Source organism: Pyrus communis, chromosome 10, assembly GCF_041283825.1.
Source record: "Pyrus communis isolate YQ-2024b chromosome 10, ASM4128382v1, whole genome shotgun sequence".
In the NCBI taxonomy this organism is placed as follows: Eukaryota; Viridiplantae; Streptophyta; class Magnoliopsida; order Rosales; family Rosaceae; genus Pyrus; species Pyrus communis.
Genome location: NC_142574.1, coordinates 27796382 through 27816520, shown reverse-complemented (window position 1 = coordinate 27816520; position 20139 = coordinate 27796382). Strand labels below are relative to the sequence as shown.

Here is a 20139-nt window from a genome sequence, read left to right as displayed (position 1 = left end):
TGAATTGTAAGATTTTAGTTTTTAAGCTTGTTGTCTTATAATTTTTGTGTGTACCCTTCAATGCTGCGGGGACGAGAGACGACTTTAGTTTTGAATTTGGGACGCAGTGAATTAAAGAGAAAAGTTTTTATGCAACATTTTTTTACACTCAAAATTACTATTTTAAGCTAGACTAGAGAGAAAATTTAAAACCAAGACGCACTGAGTTGTAGTCAAAGATCGTCTCCAGGAGCGCAATACACTACCTGCATAGGATCAACAAATTTTATACGTTATAACCATCTATCAATTTTTGTTATAACACGAGAGAAACATAAAATATAGTGAGCAATGCTTAATACACTAATGATTGATTAATAGATCTTCGTATTTCAGAATCGTACATGTTACAGATTTCTTTGTAAAGATCATTCCTTACAAAAGTCAATTAAAGTTATGGTTGTTTTATAAATCAATTGTAACAAATAGATAGACGGTTTTTAATGTTTTTGCTAAATCCGTCAATTTATTATTATACAATTCGATGACTAAATGATCTCATATTTTATTAATTTTTTGTATAGATAATTTTTACAAAATGTTTTATAACGGTTATGATTATAAGTATGAAATAAACTTAGAATTTGGATGAAAATCATAATTTATAAATTGACATGCACCAATTCTTGTTTGGATTCATAAACATATAAATTTAGAATTTCAGCATGTAAAAAAACTTAAAATTTAGGACCTTTAATTCCCAAGTTTAAATTCCAAGTAAATATGTGTCATTTTTCAATTTATACGATGGAGAGTTTAAAAAAAAGTATTTCGTATTCAATTATATTATTCTTTTACATTAACCAAATAAGAAAATTCATAAATCTTAAAGAATAAAAATTAACAATTTTAATTTTCGTCATTTTAAAATTTGCAAGTAATCTTAATTTTCTTCGTCAACGTACGATCAACGTAGGATGACTGCCTAACGAATTGAGGAGGAACTCAGGACCAAGAGCAAATTAATTTTTTATTATTAACAAAAGCAAAACTGTGGTTCCAAAATTTGACGTCGTCATTTCTCAATTTCTTTTCTCCTCTTTTTCTCATATGATTTCGTCTCAAGGTTTCTTCAATTCAAAGCCGCCTCTTTCTTTCATTTTCTCTGCGTTTCTTTGAACAATCAATATCCAATAATATCATCGTTTCTTAATTTTCCACAAATATTATATAAAAATCCTTTCTTTCTATCTCTTTCTCTCTCGCACAGATCTAAATCCACCTTCTATAGGAGTAGCTTTGTATCGGATCGATTCAAACAGGGGATAAGAAATGGACAATGTCGACGTCGAAGCTGGTGCGGAAAACGAGTTCCGTGGCCAGAGGGGTCGCAAGTACCGCCCCGTCGTCGACAACGATCGGGCCGTGCTCGAGATGTCGCCCATGGATCCTTCCTCCTCTTCATCGTCGTCTTCTCTCCCGGTTCACCAGGCTTCCCTCAAGTATGTGTGTTTTCTGTATCTGAGACTTAGGGATTTGAATGGTGGTTTAAGAATGAATTTTGATGCGTTATGCTTTTGGTTTAATGGGTTAATTGTCGAAAATGAGTTAAACCCACAAGTTCACTTGATGATTTAAGCTTTGTGTATGGTGAATTCTTGTCCGAAATCGAACATGGTTTAAACCCAGAAGTGCAAGTTGATGCTTTAAGCTTTGTGTATTGTTAATTCTTGTTGGAATTCGAAAATGAGCTAAACCCACAAAGGCAATTTGATGCCTCAAGCTGCTTTGTGTATGACGAATTCTTGTTGGAAATCGACAATGAGTTAAACCCACAAGTGCCTTTGCCAGAATGTTGTTTGTTAAGTGGACTGAGCTATTGAATTCAAAAAATGGGAAATCATAAGATACTTGGATTCTGAATCCTAATATAAAGCTCTGCCCAAGTAGGAGAGTGCTGATCCTGTTACAGCACAAATTTGGGTTAGGCTGATGAAACTGTTGGGGGTGGTTTAGGTTTAGCTTAGAAAATGTTGTTCCTTGCTGGTGAAGATGATCAATTGGGGCCAACGTAATGTGATTATCATTTGGCATTGTGGGGTATTGGTTTCTATGTGGATTGTTTGGTTGGAATGAAATAAGAGGTATTTTGAGGTTACGGAGGAGGAATTGGGGTGCGTTTTGGACTATAATAGAGTTTGAATTTTTTTTTTATGTGTTTTATATTTCTGACTCTCCTCTAGATCTTGTTCTTTGATGTATCTGGCAACAAACTAAATTTAGCAAAATAGAGAATAACTAGAAACACACAGGATTTATATTGGTTCGGCAGAACTTTTGCCTACGTCCAGTTGTGATTTCTCTAGGTAGAGAAACGACTTCTTTGATTAATAATAGAGTTACAGTACTTTTGCAAACCTTAGAATTAATCCCTTTCTTTTCCTCTCGGCTGTCTCTGGCGTTCTCTTCTTTTACTAGCCTTGCCGCACGTTATTTATAAGTATAGGGTGTGGTTTACATGCCTATTTTTACTAAGTTTCCTATTCTTTATGGAAATAGGAAGGTAAATTATTTCTATTTTGTATGGAGTAAGAAAGTACACTTTCTTTCCTATTCTATATGAAATAGGAAAGTACACTTTCTTTCCTTTTCCAATTATGTTTCTAGGATTCCCAATCTAATTGTACAAGGAAACTTATTTCTTTCCTAACACAATCCTAAACAAAATAGGACACTTACTTTGACGAGCCAATTCCTAACATTTTGGTCATCTATATCCAAGCATTTCAGGATATTCCTTTAACTGCAATCATTTTGGATGGGATTTTTGAGTTGAATGTAATCTAATTCTTGCATTCTTCACTTATACATCTTTTGATCATTCATGGGTATCCCAATCTATGGTTTGGCATAGCATCAAAATCCATGAAAATCTAAGGATATCTTATTTATGAGGTGTTGCAATAATTCCTTGAGACAAAAAATCTGAGTTTCCCTTGTCAAAATGTTTCTGATAGCTATAAGGATACTTGTAAACTAATATTGTTTTTCAGGTAAGTTTGGTTTTTTGTACCTACATATTGAAAGGCGGATTTCTCTTCATTGCATGTAAAGAAGATCAAGCAACATGTGTACTAGAATATAATATTATTTATTCTTGCTTATAGTCTTTGTACATGCTTATTGGTGGTGGACAGGAAAATAAAAGTGAGCACACAAGAAAACATGGGTTCTAACATAAATGAAGGGCCTTCTACTCAAGTGCAAGCCAAAGGCCCTCAGAAAGAATCCAAATTGGAACTATTTGGTTTTGATTCTCTTGTCAACATTCTTGGTCTGAAGAGGTATGTTTGTTATGTTCATTAGTATTGTTTCTTTATCATGCTCTGTCACCCTAAAACGCAGATACTGCAACATATTTTGGGTATGTAATATCTGATTGACATTCTTTTGGTACTCCAAATCTGTATTCAAATTGACCCTTGAATATGGCATGTACATGGTGAATAGGAACAGTGATTTTGAGATTGTTAGGAAAATCATGTGTCTGCTGGTAGTTTTAAATTGTTAAGGGCTAACATGAAAAGAAAACATTGATAAAAAAGAGGAAACACCTTGCATATTTATTTTGTTTTGTTGTCTTATTCGTTGTGGCTATATCTATATCCTAGTTTTTACGATTTGTCATATTGTTGCATTGTTTATGTATCCTGTGTCTGGTGCCCTTGGAACATAATTTTATTGACCCATATACATACATGTCTAGGCATTCAGAGGGATACCGGCACACGTACAAACTACTTTCACTTTTAAAGTTATTCTTTCTGATATATGGTTTATGTTTTCCTGCCTAATCTCTTCCTGAGAAGAGATGCAAGGACGAGAGAATATTTTGGCAATTTTCTGCCCACATGTTTGATTTTGGAGAATTTTCTTGATATGAAAGTTATTTACTATAGTTTGGTATAAAATTTTGTTGCTGATTGGTAGGTAATTATTTGTTTCATGCTCCTACAGTATGACGGATGAGCAGACTGCAGCACCATCAAGTCCTAGAGATGGTGAAGATATTGCTATCACTCAGGGGCGACCAAAGGTATGGTAATTTATTGACAATTCTGCTGTCTGTTGCATAACTCCCTCCTTTATCTTGTTGCTTGCTTGGTTTCAATAGAAGCAATTACAAGGCAAAATAGTGTAACTATTGTGTTAGGTCGTCATCATCATCCTCAACAACATCAATCCTTCTTTTTCTTCCCCTTATTCCCTTCAATTTTCTGACATTTTACTACCAATTTTGACGGTATTGTTACTTGTAGTATATGCTTATTACCCCTTTGCTTTATTGTTGAAGTTTCATATTGTTATGCTTTCCTGAAAGTTGGAACTGATTTTGAATTTCGGATGTTTTTCTGTATCTTTTGACGTGCATTCACCATGCAGCCAAGTGATCTCAAACTGGGAACATTGATGGGTGTATTTGTGCCGTGCCTTCAGAACATTTTGGGAATTATCTACTATATCCGATTTTCTTGGTAATTCTTGATTTGCTTGAGGTTTATCATTCTTTGGTATTCAACTATTTTATTCTATTTTTCAAATTGTCTATAGGATGCATGAACAATTATATATTTATGGTAGGATTTTCTGTTAGATGTTGATATTGTATATGGAGGGTGCAATGTAGATTTTCTTGTGCATTATTCGACGTGCTATCAAAATTCTGGTGAATTTATGTTTTCCTTTTAATACCACATTGTTTTGTGTCCCCCTAGTGCTGTTCTAGCGGAACTTGTTTAGATTCTGAAATTAAGAAAACCTTTATATTTTCGTTTCGAAGCTTGTTTTTATCTATGTCAAATACAACTACAAGACCTATTGGTGCAGCCACCACAGCACCTGCTTTTTATGGAAGTGGGATTGTCTTGTTTTCTCACTAGTTTGTTCTGCAAAGGCTGTAAATTTGACTGTTTGTCCGGCATGCTTCTTTCTCTTTCTAAAGCTCTTTATTAGGCTTAGTAGAACTGGGAAATTGCATGCCTGACGAATCTGATCATTATTGCTTATATTTTTGTATAATATTTTACTGCTTTTAAATGATTATTTTTGTCACTGCTTTTAAATGATTGAATTCATCATGTTTCTGTTTCGTTATAAACCAGTCATGTTTTTACTGATATAAGTTTTTTAAATTTATTTATTAATAAAAAAAAAGCTACTGATATTATCTCTGAATATGTTAAAATGGCAGGATTGTTGGTATGGCTGGCATAGCTGAGTCACTATTCTTGGTTTCCTTCTGTGGCTTGTGTACTTTCCTGACTGCAATATCATTGAGCGCAATTGCAACCAATGGTGCTATGAAGGTACACAATATATATATGATAAGACTAGAAAAATATTAGATGGTGAAATTTATAAGAATATCGACACCCTATCATAAAATAGCAGAGCAATACTTTAGCGACTCTTAAACTGGATTGTGATACCATTTTAGATTGCTACACGGTGGTGCATCTACAATTGAGATTTAATCTTAACAGTTATTCCTACTTTCAAAGAATCCTTAACCTTGTGCTTTATATTAATGAACTGTGTAATATTCCAATTATTATCAGGTACTGCACGTTGAGTTATGGTTCTTTCCTTTTGCGTACTCTGACACTGTATTTTAGGAGTTAATTTATTCTTGACCGAATAGGGTTGTGAAAGAAGGATACTGAGTTCTGCTTTGTATTCATTTTACTAGGGTGGTGGACCTTACTATCTAATTGGTCGTGCTCTTGGTCCAGAAGTTGGAGTTAGCATTGGGTTATGTTTCTTTCTAGGAAATGCTGTTGCTGGATCTCTGTGAGTTTTCACTGTTAACTTAATTGTGATGATATAATGACATGATGGTTGATGTCCGGAGGCAGATGGATTTAGTCTTGAATAAAGTGTTCTATTCTTTTGATTGCTTTGTGCTTGATGCTGGATGGTTGTTGAGTAATGAACTTGGGCTTTCATGTTCTTGTTGTTCTAGTTATGTCTTGGGAGCTGTTGAAACCTTCTTGAAAGCTGTGCCAGCAGCTGGGATTTTTAAAGGTAATTTAGCAATGTTCCGGTTCACAATAATAGAACCTTTTTTCTTTGAAAATTGTTGCTGGGAATTGGTTTAAAAACCAAAAAAATTTCAGGTTAAAAAAAGGCAAAGACTTGTTTCTAATATTTGAATGGAGTGTATGTAATTTCTTTTTCTTTACTCATGTTGTCTAACACAGAGACCACAAGAGTTAATGGAACATCAATTGCAATACACAGTCCGAGTTCTCATGACCTGCAAATCTATGGGATAGTTGTGACTATTCTTTTGTGCTTTATTGTGTTTGGTGGTGTGAAAATGATCAATCGGGTTGCACCTGCCTTCCTCATACCCGTTTTGTTCTCACTGTTCTGCATATATATCGGGATTGCTTTGGCGAGGAAGAATCACCCTGTAGGTTAGTGAAGGTTTAACTTCTTTTCAGGAACTGGCACTTATCAGTATGGATATATGTTTTTGCCTCGTTTTATTAATGATTTATGCCATTTTGAGGTCATAATATATAGGTATGATTTTTAACATAACATAATGCTGTGAACCTAGAGTGTTGTGTTGTTATCAGCTTCTTGTTTTTTTTTGTTATTAGTTATTACTACTACAATGCTAGAGATAATATTATTTGCAATAATAATGATACAAATATTAACAACAATAATAATTTTACTAAAACAAAAATTTTATGAATAAAAATAAATGAAAATATAAGGAAGCTTATACGATAAATTCAACCAAAAGCACAAAATAAAGTCAATAATCTAAGCAACACTACCCACATTCAAGAACATTATACTAAAATAAGTATCTTTGAAGGCTGGATACTGTTTTTTTATTATTTTTTTTCATTTTAGTGGTCAAAGGCTGCATGCCTGGATCAGTTTCTTAAAGATTAGCTGACTTTTACTTAGGGGTGCGCATCAGATGAAGTCAACTATTGCATTATAGTAACTTGACTTTCTAAAATATTTGTTCCAGTCAAATGTATTCTTTTAAGGTTTTGGTGGGGATAAATGGATAATATTTCTTGCAATATTTGTTACAGATGGGGTCACGGGCTTGAGTTCGCACTCTTTCAAAGAAAATTGGGGCTCAGATTATAAGAAGACCAATAACAATGGAATTCCTGATCCTGACGGAAAAGTATCCTGGAATTTCAAGTAAGTATGGCATTAATTTTCGAACTTAGATAGTTTTACTTTGCTGCTGGTGTAAGTTAAACTTATAAATATTCAAATATGTGGATTTTTTTTATGATTTTGGAGGACATTCTTTTAAATCACCAATTCGTCAATCTGTTTCTTTAAACTAGTAATATGCGGATATCTGGGTTCTTATTATTGCTCTCTCTCTCTCTCTCTTGCGCACTCTCTATTCATGTTATTACTATTCTTCTTCTTCTTCTTCTTTTTTTTTATTTTTAAAATTTAATTAATTTATTTTTTTCTAGTGAAGGCTGTTTTGCATGCTGGCTGTATATTTGTATAGCAATTTATATGCTTTGTTATGAATCTAGGGCGGAGATAAAAAAATTTTGCTTTTCTAACTGCTATTAATCTTTGTTTCCAGTGCAATGGTCGGCCTCTTTTTCCCTGCTGTGACAGGAATTATGGCAGGTTCAAATCGGTCAGCCTCACTGAAAGATACTCAGCGTTCAATTCCTATTGGAACACTGGCTGCAACTCTTTCAACTACTGCAATGTATCTGGTCTCTGTGTTACTATTTGGAGCTCTTGCAACCAGGGAGAAGCTTCTGACTGACAGGTATACAAATGTTCTTATAGTCCTTTCTTGGGGCACTTACATAAATTTCTATCTTTTTTTTTTGTATTTTTTTTTTAATCATTTTAACTATTTATTCAAAAGTTGCATGTTGTATAATTGGTTTTTTTTCTTCCCTTTCTGTTCTCATTATAGTGTGTCAATGAGCTCGAGAAATCATCTGTTTTTTTTTTCATTTCCATTTTTTTCTCATCAACTATGGAAATAAGAAGTCGAAAATTTGAAGGGAAGACGGAATTCTTCAACATAAGAAAGGAGAGACTGAAATCTTTTTCTAAACTGTTATAGTTCCCCCTCTTTCGTCAATGGCTCTTCTTTCTTAGAAACATATAAAAACGTCCCCCTTTGTGCTGAAGTTCTTGACACCTAATGTCAGAAGTGAGAAGATTTGTGTGAGTTCATAATATATAACTAGTCTGTGGTCTGGGAGTTCCTTTTGTTTTTCGTTTGTTCTGAACTCTTCGTGGTTTAGAACAGCTAAATCTGTTGGTTTGGAGTTTCTTCCAGGGCCACTTATTTAATATATTATCTTTATTGTGTCAAATTGAGTTCTAAAAGTTGGGAGTATCTGTCCAGTTAATTGTTTTCCTGTGTATGTGTCAGCTAGAATTTTGCAGTAGCAAAATAATGTACTTTGTTCATTGTTTATCTCATTGCTGAAACTGGAGTTCCTCTGCAGGCTACTTTCGGCTAGAATTGCTTGGCCTTTCCCAGTATTCATTTACATTGGAATAATTCTTTCAACCTTAGGTGCCGCTCTTCAAAGCCTGACTGGTGCCCCCCGTCTCCTAGCAGCAATAGCCAATGATGACATTTTACCTGTTCTTAACTACTTTCGGGTTTCAGACGGGAATGAGCCTCACATTGCTACCTTGTTTACCGCGCTCCTCTGTATCGGGTGTGTCGTTATTGGGAACCTGGATCTTATCACGCCAACTATAACTATGTTTTTCCTTCTGTGTTATGCGGGTGTGAACTTATCTTGCTTCCTTCTGGATCTTCTAGATGCTCCCAGTTGGCGTCCTCGGTGGAAATTTCACCACTGGAGCCTCTCTCTTCTTGGAGCCACACTTTGTATAGGTATACCTATTGTATTTATTTTGTACTTTGATTGTAACATTATGCTCTCTGTATAGACGTGCTAAGAAAGGCAGTAAAAGCATAGGTAGGGGAAATCAACTGTCAGCTCTTGAAAATTAGGCACTAGTTTGTGCTTGAAAAGAATATCTGTCAGTGACGTGATTCTGTTACTGTCATACTCTGTTATTGTAGCCACATGCTATGTGTGATGTAAGTAGGTCAAATTCGATTTCTTTTGAACTTTATATTAACTTCTGTGTCTTCTTTTTTCTTTTTGTATACAGTGATCATGTTCTTGATCTCTTGGTCATTCACTATCGTGTCTCTAGCCCTGGCAAGCCTTATATATTATTATGTGAGCATCAAAGGCAAGGCTGGGGACTGGGGTGATGGTTTCAAGAGTGCATATTTCCAACTAGCTCTCCGCAGTCTTCGATCTCTAGGAGGTATGTGTACTTGCATCTCTAGGACAAAATTTTAATGTGGGAGCCATGTTTGTGTTGTGTGGTTGCCAGGGGCATGCTGATGGTTTGAACGAAGTGCATGCTAATGCCATGGTTTGTGCTTGCGTGCTAGTATATTTTAACCTTTTCTCATTCATCTTTTCACTATCCATGCAGCAAACCAGGTACACCCAAAGAATTGGTATCCCATCCCCTTGATATTCTGCCGGCCATGGGGGAAGCTGCCAGAAAATGTGCCCTGCCATCCCAAACTTGCTGACTTTGCCAACTGTATGAAGAAGAAGGGCAGGGGAATGTCCATTTTTTTCTCTATTCTAGACGGTGATTACCGTGAATGTGCTGAAGATGCTAAGACGGCATGCAAACAGCTTGCGACCTACCTTGACTACAAGAATTGTGAAGGTGTAGCTGAGATTGTCGTGGCCCCCAGTATGTCTGAAGGCTTTCGGGGCATCGTCCAGACAATGGGTCTTGGAAACCTCAAGCCAAACATTGTAGTGATGCGGTATCCTGAGATATGGCGTCGTGAAAACTTAACGGAAATTCCAGCCACTTTCGTTGAAATAATTAACGATTGCATTGTTGCGAACAAGGCCGTTGTCATCGTCAAGGGACTTGATGAATGGCCTAATGAGTATCAGAGGCAGTATGGTACCATTGACTTGTACTGGATTGTGAGAGATGGAGGTCTCATGCTGCTTCTGTCCCAGCTCCTCCTCACGAAGGAAAGCTTTGAGAGTTGCAAAATCCAGGTTTTCTGCATCGCAGAGGAGGATACTGATGCAGAGGGGCTCAAGTTTGATGTGAAAAAGTTTCTATATGATCTTCGGATGCATGCTGAAGTGATTGTTGTAACAATGAAATCGTGGGATGTGCAAGCAGATGGTGGGTCTCCTCAAGATGAATCTGTGGAGGCGTTCACTGGTGCTCGGCGGCGGATAGCTGATTACATGGCTAACATGAAGGCAATAGCTGAGAAACAAGGGACCCCGCTGATGGCTGACGGGAAGCAAGTTTTTGTGGATGAACAGCAGGTGGAGAAGTTTCTTTACACTACTCTGAAGCTGAACTCGACAATACTCAGATACTCGAGAATGGCTGCGGTTGTGCTTGTGAGCTTACCTCCACCGCCGACCAACCATCCTGCATATTTCTACATGGAGTACATGGATTTGCTGGTGGAGAACGTGCCGAGACTTCTGATGGTGAGAGGATACCGTAGAGACGTTGTAACTCTATTCACATAGTTTCAGTGGAAGACTGCGTCCGTCCTGGAATGGTAAATTACCGCATTTTCCAACACTAGTTGTTCATAATTTTTTTTTTTAAAACTTTTGTAGTTTAAAACGTTACATTCATTCATTTCACCGTCCCTAGGGCTAGAGCAGCATTTTACTAGTTCCCTTAATTTGTTTTTGTAAAATTTTGAAATTTAGACTTTTTTTCGGATTCATACAGCCGACCCCGAGTAGGGTGATAAGTTTTTGCTATTGTTGTCATCTTGCAGCTTAGATATGTTGGTTTTGACTTTGGTGTTTATTTGCTTTCTCCTAAAACATCCTGCAGCAAATTAAGCAATACATAGTACCTTGCATTTGCCTTTGCATTTGCATGACTTGGTTGAGCGACGGGAAGACAGATCCTGTTTGGATCCCAAAAAACTGAGCCTAAAGATCAAATGACAATATCTATTAGATATTAATATAAGGTCATCTCCAATCGAAATGGTTAAATGTAGTGTCGTCCAGAATTAGTCTAGCAAAATATTTGTTTTAAATGAATAGTGACAGACCATACTTAGACCTGGTTTGGTACTGAGGTGATTTTGAAAAAAGGTGGTATAAAAAAAAAGCTGGGAGCTGTTTTTGTGTTTGGTAAACATTCAGCTTCAGCTTTTTTTCACAGTTTTGGATGAAAAAAAGCCAAAAACAAGAAGTTGCAAAACCCAGATTTGAAAAATCGATTTTTTTTCACATCTGTTTTACATAAAAATTTACCAAACACTATAATACTGTTTTTTTTTTTCAAAAGCACTTTTACAAAAAAGTTTACCAAACACTCTGCTGCTTTATTTCACAGCTGCTTATTCTCACAGCACAACAGAATCAGTTTTTTTTCAAAGCACATCAATACCAAACCAGCCTTTATACCATCTTTAACCGAAGCGGCTAAACAAAATCTTCTCAATAATTTATTAGTTTTCAGTTTATACTTTAAATTTATTAAGTAATTTAATTAAACTACCTTTGAATGTTTTCAAATTAAGCTGTTGAATTTAAATCAATTATTGTAACTGAAGAGCTGGTCCAAAAAATTAAAAAAAAAGCTAAGAAGTGGATTACATTAGGCCAATCTCATGCCCTTTTGCCAAATAATAGCCCCAACATCCAGTTGGAGTGAGTTTTTGTGCAAATGAGGTTTTTTTTTACTTTCTAGACCTTTAGCTATCTTTATTAGAAATGGCCTACTATCTACCGAACATCAACGTTGTCACCAACTTAGCATGACACCAACTTAGCATGACGTTTATATGACCATTGTCGTCTACGTCGCTATCGTTGCTATCCGGATGATGCCGCATAAGAGAAAATCTGCCGTGTTGGAAGTCTATTCAATGACTGAATGGCACAGCAGAGACCACTTCGGCTCGGAGTCCTAGTTCACCAAGTCCGGTAATTTGGACCATTAAAATTTGATTTAATGGTTAAAGTTATTATAATTTTTAAAATGAACTCCTGTTTGTAGTTATTGAATTAAATTTCAACAGCCCAGATTTCCAGACTTATGGATTAAGAGAAAGGGATCCGGAGATGATCCCTTTCTCTTGGGCTCTTTGACCATTCGGTTTCAAAGTCAATGCCAAAGGTTGGGTGGCTAGTCAATTGAGATTTTTCAGTGTATCAGAAATACGGAGTGAAACATCATGTGTTATTTTTACAATTGGAAAAACACTTGAAAATAAAACATTTTTCCAATTATATGACAACATGTGATGTTCTGTTTCGTATTTCGGACACATTTAAAATCCATGAATCAAGTGGGTATGCAAATTTTGTCCCCACCAACAAAGTAAGCAATATTGCCACTTTCAACATTAAGGGCAATCGCGTCCCACGACTCTATTTTTAATAAAACATTTTATGCAGAAGAGGAAGACAAAATTAAAAGATAAAAAGTAGATATTAAAGATGAAGTAAAGCAATAAAATAAAATTTTGCCTATCTGGTTTGCCTATTTCATTAAAGCGACACACTTTTGTTCATGAGACGATTGGGTAGGCAACTTACTACATTATAGTACAATTTTTTCCGTTTTGTTTTCCTACACCATTGAAGATGATCAAGAATAAATTCTTGACTTGTTTGGTTCGAGGGAGTGTCCTAATGAATAGGTCTTTTTCTTTAACTCATTGCGTTTTCAGGTTCACACTCTTCATTTTTTTTGTAAATGGAAAGAGTTTAGTGTAAATTACCATATTATTATATAAAATACAATATCATGCTAATTTCAACTCGTAATCATGTACAATGTTGAAGAACGTAAAGCCCTGCACTCGAAAATATCAAGATAAAATAAGACACATAATGATTATCAAAGTATAATTCCACTCCATCCAATTATTTAAAAAAAAAAACTTACAAATGTTGAATTATGCAGGCGATTAAGTATCTAAACCGTCTAAATTTTTCTTAATAATGTTTTACCAAAAAAATTTACAAACAAAAAATAGTCTTGGTCAATTGATCATAGTCAATGATTAATGGAAGCACTATCCAACTTCGAAACCAAGAGACAAAACACAAAAAAGGTGGGACAATGTAGGAGACTTTTTAGACTAAGCCCTTATCACCTTAGTTCACATGTCCACTACGAAAGAGGCGCCCGAGTCAGAGCCTCTAATTCGGACCATGAGGGAACCAGGAATTTTCAACGAAAAAAATACTCTCTGAAACCGAACGTCAAAGTTGTTTTCCATCAAATGGTTGTTTCCGTAACTCCACTCTCGACTTGGATTATATATCCAAAAAGGTCCATCCAAAATTATTTTGTCTTCTATAGTACACATTAATAATTGGTCCAAAAAATTAACGTTTATATATAAAGTTTAATAATTTTTTACGATGATTAAATTTTGCGCGATTAAAATTTTGCAACCATGCACAATTATACGACACGATGATACATATCATTGTAGCTGAACTTTGTCCAAAACCATGCAGGATTTGGATTCCACCTAGATCCAAATTATGGGGATTCTGGGGATCCTCACATCTCAGTCATTCATCATATATCGTGCGGTTAAAAATTATTTAACTTTTCAAAAAATCTAGAGAATTTCAACTATAGTAGCTAGTACGTAGCACAATTAATCTTATATTAACTTTAAACTTTGAACCGTAAACCCTAATTAATCTTATCTCAATCCTTCCAATGCTTAGAGCAACTGAAAGGAGAAATGCAGAAGCTCGATACGAATCTCATACACATCCTTTAAAATTATGAACTGATGCGTATAATAATTATTCGTTAACTATTACATGCATTTTATTAGGCTATCTCTAATGTAAGGGGTTAAAAATTAAAAATTTAGCTCCGTATGTTCAACTACTCATTTATGCGAACATACTCAAATTGGTTTTCCTTTTAGTGTTCCTAACTTTTTAAAGGGGACGGATCCATAACACCACTTTTTACATAACTTTTGACACGTTTTTGTGAGACGCACTCTGTAATGTATTTCAACGATATTAGCTGTTTATTATTTAGGTCTTCCCTCAAAAGTAACGTTTACCAAAAAACACCCAAATCTGAAACATATGATTGTTGGATTAAGGGTTATGGTTTATTTGTAGAATCGTATTCGTCCATTTTCTTCACCACAAATGAATGTTTTAATGGTTTTGGATTTCTCTAATTTTTTTACAAAGATAACCTATGAATGATGTTATAAAAGTCAGACCGTTCAAATCGTTAAAATACATTATAGAGTGGATCTCACAAAAGTCAGTCTGTAATAAAAAAATCACATAAAAAAATAATATCACAGATCCGCCCATTTTAAAATTATATAATTTTGGTGTATCCTTAACTTTTGTTGTTTAGATTCAAGTCTTCTTCAGTAATATGAACACAATCTATCTGTGTGTCAAATACGTGTGCTTATGAAAAAATTTTATTTCATATAATGGACTCCTATTGAGTTTTTGATTAGTGTGAAAACAACCCATAAAGAAATTAATTTAATCTATAATTACCAATTTTAATTTCTCCAGTTGGATCTCCTACCCTTAATTTTTAATTGGTGGGACCCTATTTGATAATTCTTGACAAAAATCTCATATAAAAAAAACAGGAAAAGAGCAAAAGGGTAAGCGTATAAGGCCAGCCATTGCCGCGAGGGGTATATTTCCTCAAACATGTATCTGCCAACTAAGACCTAATTAAATTGCATTTTCACACTAAATACCAATTAAGACGACATTAATTGTAGGGGTTCTCACTAATCACTATCCGCGTCATGATAACTGTACTTTTTAGGAATAAAATATCAATTGTCCTATTAGGACATCATTTAAAAACTACGGAATTTTGTCCGCATTCAATGTCCTTTTGTCTCGCTCTCTTTTCTAAATTAATACTACCTAAATTTTGAAATGAAATTTTTTTTTCGTATATCATGACATAATTGGGTAGAAATTTAATTAGTCAAGTATCAAATTATTTACGATTTACTAAAAAATATCAAATTTAGAAAATTAAATATTAAAAAGATTCTAGCTTTGCATTTCCATGTAATATAATTCCAAAACAAAAAATTTCCATTCGTAGAACAAACAAAGCTGTTTTCAATTATATAAAAAAATATTAGCGTCAATTATTCACGAGCACATAAATAAAGTGAATCTCATATGGAGATTCACCAAATCAACGACCAATGATCGCCTCAAATAATTAGTGACCGTCGATGAAGCGTTGGATTCACTGAATCTAGCGGTTGAGATCGTTTGTAGTATGCAACTAAAACAGTTGATGGAATGAATCACACTCTAAAAAACAACGGTTCAGATTCGATCATTGCCAGAATGCAACAGCTCTTATTCTTAACACGCGAGTAATGAGCGGTCAACGAAGTGGGCGTATATAACTGCTTGCTCTGCTGAACGAATTTTCCCGCGTCTCTCTCTGTCTCTCTCTCCGCCGGCCACCGGAGAAAAACGCAAGCTTACTCTCTCTCTCTCTCTCTATAAATCTCTCTCTCTCCCTCTCTCTCTCCCTCGAAGAAAATCTACAAATATGCAGATATTGGAATAATCGCTTATTATTTCGTATATATAAGCCAAATTCAGACGTACGGTTACGGATCTAATCATTTTCCTCAGCTTTCTCGGCAACCAAACAGAAACTAAGGGTACTGAATCAAGCCTCTCTGGATCATCTGATTTACTTATTTATTTCGATAATAAATTCGGTGTTTTCTTAAAATGTTGAGTTCGAATTTTTACAGATGGTGGCGGGCGGCGGAGGAGTCGATGAGGGGCTACGGCGGAGAGGCTGCACGTACCGAAGGGACGATTTTCTCCCCGAGGAGTCGTTCCAGAGCTGGGGCAATTACGTCAATGCGCTGAGGCAGACGCCCGGCCGGTTCGTGGATCGGGTCCTGACCCGGTCGGCGGACAGCACGGAGCTGGTGGAGATGAAGGCGCGGAGTCATAACGAGATGAAGAAAACGCTCAACTGGTGGGACCTCATCTGGTTCGGACTCGGCGCTGTCATCGGCGCCGGAATATTCGTGCTCACCGGACTGGAGGCGAAAAATCACGCGGGCCCCGCGGTCGTGCTGTCGTACGTCGTCTCGGGCGTCTCCGCCTTGCTCTCTGTTTTCTGCTACACCGAGTTCGCAGTCGAGATTCCTGTTGCAGGTACGGCAACACACTTACTGAATATTCGAGCAATTTTGTTAAATATTATTTTTGTATTAATTTTTTTTTTTGGTAAAAAATTGTTTTATTACTTTTAAATTAGCCTTTGCCTGCATATTATCGTTCTTGTTTCAACAAGCAACGGTTCTAGTAATTTTTAATATAATTTTTATGAACAACTGATGTGTATGCCTGGACGTAAATATTTGATCTTGACGGAAAATACTTAAAAAAGGTTGGATATATAAAATTCAATAAAAAAGGTTCGATTTTGACGTAAATATTTTTAAATTAAATTTGAAATGAAATGATTGATAATTAGATTATTAATTAAGCATTGATTAATGTGCTTATTTCGTACTAATGACATATCATTTTAGATTGCAAAGTTGATTTAAAATTTTGGTCTCATTAACATTACCATTTTTATTTTATTACGTGCTTTTCATTAAAATATATTTTGAAAAATAATAAACTTACTAATCACTAACGGTCTCACTACGTCTTTTTTGTGTGAATATTTTTACTCTTTATTTTTAGAAATTCCTAATGACAGAGGCAATTCGAGTATTTTAAAAGTTGAGCTCTTTTTGTCTTTTTCCTTTATATAATAACGTATGTTTTGAGAATATTATCGTAAAATTATATAAATTAAACTATTCCATAGGGTATTTGACTTGAGGTTTTATACAACTTTACTGATTTTAGCCTAAGACATTTTGAAATCACAACAAGAAGAAATTATGATTACATATCCAATAAATCAATTATAATTAAATTTATTTGTAGAAGAGAAATCGTCACATGCTTAAAAATGTTGTCTACTTTCTTCAAACTATATGTTCTTACTATTCAATAGAGTTAAGCACATATTAGAACCAATATTGTTAGAACAGGACAAATCTTTATATAATTGTGAAATTAATCTCTCTATCTCCTTACCATTGAATGAGAGAATCTCATTGGTCCCATCACACCATTAAATGAAATAAAAAATTACAGAGTTCTGAATCTATTATTTTGATCATAATTAGGACTGCTAGATCACATAAACATCATATAATTTGAACCGGAAATTGTTAATAGCACTCTAAAAATTTTCATTCTGCATCATTCCTCATAAATGTATTTTTCCTTTGTATTATATAAAATTTAAAGTATAAGATGAAAATTTTGAAATATTAATAACAATTCTGTTTGAATATTAAATAACCCATTTAGGTGAAGAAGCAAAACGTCAAATGATCAAATGCTTACATTAAGGAATCCTTTTGAATATTCTGAAGATATTTTAGTAAGATGTATAAAAAAATCCAAGAAATATTGAATGAATAGATGGGTGATTTGGGAAATCTGGCAGGGAGCCCATTACGTTGCTTGCCCGCATGCTTTTGCTACTTTGCACATCATTCTTCGTTTTCCTTGTGGACTTTCTGTTTGCTTAACTATTCAAAGTCAATGACTCAATAACGTAGGCCGGTCTATCTCTTGAACTCTGATGAATGACCCGGCCGTCCTGTCCCCACCATCTATCCCTGGTTTTGACTTCTTTGGGACAATTATCCTCGATTTAGACTTAATTCTAGTATTGTCTGGTTCATTAGGTACTAACAAATTGAGTGAGTAAAGTTAAGAGCATTTACTCTTGCATTCGAAGTCTCAAGTTCGAATCTTGTTGTATCGCTTCTATAAAACATAATAGTTATTGATCCTATCTTGCTATGTCTAATCTGATATTTCGAAGTAATTAAAGTAGTAATACCATCATAATTAAACTGACGGAAGATATAAAATTGTAACAAATTCGTAGATGAGGTATGACATTGAATTTTTTTAAAAATGGAATATGAAACTGTGACTGGCCCAATAATTAAAGTAGTTTTATGTAATTTACCCATTTTTTTTCTTCATGTGATTAGCCAACTGATCGTAGAAGTGAAAACGTTTTGAATTTGATTTTGCAGGGGGCTCATTTGCGTACCTAAGGGTGGAGCTAGGGGACTTCGTGGCCTTCATTGCAGCAGGCAACATCCTCCTCGAGTATGTCATAGGCGGCGCAGCCGTTGCTCGTTCCTGGACCTCCTACTTCACCACCCTCTGCAACCGAAGCGACACCAATGATTTCCGCATCGTAGCCCACGATTTGCCAGAGGACTACAGGTTCCTCGACCCCATTGCCGTTGTTGTCATTATCGGCATCTGCTGCCTCGCAGTCCTCAGCACAAAGGGCTCTTCTCGTCTCAACTACATTGCCTCGATTGTCCATGTAATTGTCATTGTCTTCATCATCATTGCCGGCCTCACCAAAGCTGATACCAAAAACTACGTCGATTTTGCCCCTTTTGGCCCCCGCGGTGTGTTCCAAGCCTCAGCTGTACTGTTCTTTGCGTATGTTGGATTCGATGCTGTTTCAACCATGGCGGAGGAGACCAAGAACCCCGCAAGGGACATCCCAATTGGTCTTGTCGGTTCAATGGTGATTACCACAGTGGTCTATTGCTTGCTTGCAGTGACATTATGCCTTATGCAGCCGTATGGCAGCATTAACGAACAAGCTCCATTTTCGGTTGCATTTGAAGCTGTTGGGATGGGATGGGCTAAGTACGTTGTGGCAGCAGGCGCATTGAAAGGTATGACAAGCGTGCTGCTTGTCGGGGCAGTTGGACAGGCTCGGTACCTCACTCACATTGCCCGAACCCACATGGTGCCGCCATGGTTTGCGCAAGTTGATTCCAAAACCGGCACTCCAGTCAATGCCACGGTCACCATGCTTGCAGCCACCGCAGTCATTGCTTTCTTCACGAGCCTCGACGTTCTGGCCAACCTTCTCTCCATCTCCACTCTGTTCATCTTCAGCCTTGTCGCCATGGCTCTCCTTGTTCGCCGCTACTATGTCAGCGGCGTCACAACTCAGGCCAACAGGAACAAGTTCATTGCCTGCCTTTTCATCATAATTAGCTCTTCAATTGCCACCTCTATCTACTGGAGCAGAACAGATAAATGGACTGCCTACGTGGTAACCGCGCCGCTTTGGTTCTTGGGTACTTTAGGGATTTGGTTACTTGTCCCCCAAGCAAGGAATCCGAAGCTCTGGGGAGTGCCACTGGTGCCATGGTTGCCATCTCTTTCAATTGCCATCAACATTTTCCTGCTCGGGTCAATCGATCACGCCTCATTCATAAGGTTTGGAGTGTGGACTCTGATCATCTTGGTTTACTACTTCATCTTCGGGTTGCACGCGTCTTATGACACGGCAAAGGACTCCGAAGCGAAGAGGCTGGAGGGCGGCACAGGCAATGAGTTGAGGAAGGTCGAAGCTTCAGGGGTTGCGACAAGGGACTCCGGGTTAGGCAGCGGAAATGGTAGCTATGCCTCTGTAACTCCTGCTAATTAAGAAAGGGTTTGTTGAATGTGTCAAGATTTAATTGTGTTTGTGTGCGACTAATTCTGTATTAGTTTGTTATCAGCTTGCCTATTAGTAATGTGATTTACAATGATATGTCTTAAAATATGATTTAAAGTAGTACTTTTATTGTTATCACTCACACCTTTCTTTGTGAATTAAGCTTTTTTTTTTTCCCTTACAACTAACGTTCCCTTTGACTCTCGCAAAGCAAAAAATCTTGTTGGCTTAAGATCGCCCTTTTATTATAATCAATTTACAGATCTCAATTTGATCGATATCGCCAATGTTTGATCCATATATCATCAATGTTTTATTTAGATCATTGAGATTTGTAAATCGATCATTTGAGTCAACTTCCGAAAAATCTATGGCAATTAGAAGACGAAAGAAATTAGTGAACCTTTATGACGCCGTGAAAGTTCCACGAAAATA

The 20139-nt window shown here is 36.1% G+C and overlaps 2 protein-coding genes and 1 long non-coding RNA gene across 3 annotated transcripts; 2 read left to right on the top strand and 1 right to left on the bottom strand.

The window, feature by feature from the left end:
• The first annotated feature begins 934 nt into the window (after positions 1 to 934).
• LOC137729021 (cation-chloride cotransporter 1) lies at positions 935 to 10880 on the top strand. Its single transcript, XM_068467839.2, has 13 exons — positions 935 to 1481; positions 3177 to 3323; positions 3997 to 4075; positions 4423 to 4514; positions 5231 to 5345; positions 5729 to 5829; positions 6002 to 6063; positions 6240 to 6458; positions 7101 to 7215; positions 7625 to 7819; positions 8517 to 8917; positions 9202 to 9363; positions 9538 to 10880. Exons 1-13 carry the CDS (start codon positions 1312 to 1314, stop codon positions 10626 to 10628), a joined length of 2949 nt encoding a protein of 982 aa, XP_068323940.1. The 5' UTR covers positions 935 to 1311; the 3' UTR covers positions 10629 to 10880.
• LOC148693824 (uncharacterized) lies at positions 10712 to 11706 on the bottom strand. Its single transcript, XR_015952251.1, has 2 exons — positions 11532 to 11706; positions 10712 to 11184 (listed from the first exon to the last, which is right to left on the bottom strand). It is a non-coding gene; the product is annotated as an uncharacterized LOC148693824 (long non-coding RNA).
• Positions 11707 to 15506: 3800 nt separating this feature from the next.
• Positions 15507 to 19846, top strand: LOC137729258 (cationic amino acid transporter 1-like). The gene is made up of 3 exons (XM_068468129.2): positions 15507 to 15790; positions 15887 to 16301; positions 18266 to 19846. Exons 2-3 carry the CDS (start codon positions 15887 to 15889, stop codon positions 19693 to 19695), a joined length of 1845 nt encoding a protein of 614 aa, XP_068324230.2. The 5' UTR covers positions 15507 to 15790; the 3' UTR covers positions 19696 to 19846.
• The last annotated feature ends 293 nt before the right edge of the window (positions 19847 to 20139 follow it).

Coding starts and splice junctions, on each gene's coding strand:
- LOC137729258 (XM_068468129.2), top strand. CDS start 15,887: ATGGTGGCGGGCGGCGGAGGAGTCGATGAGGGGCTACGGCGGAGAGGC. Junction 16,302..18,265: donor AGTCGAGATTCCTGTTGCAG/GTACGGCAACAC, acceptor TTGATTTTGCAG/GGGGCTCATTTGCGTACCTA.
- LOC137729021 (XM_068467839.2), top strand. CDS start 1,312: ATGGACAATGTCGACGTCGAAGCTGGTGCGGAAAACGAGTTCCGTGGC. Junction 5,346..5,728: donor CAACCAATGGTGCTATGAAG/GTACACAATATA, acceptor TCATTTTACTAG/GGTGGTGGACCTTACTATCT. Junction 5,830..6,001: donor AATGCTGTTGCTGGATCTCT/GTGAGTTTTCAC, acceptor TTGTTGTTCTAG/TTATGTCTTGGGAGCTGTTG.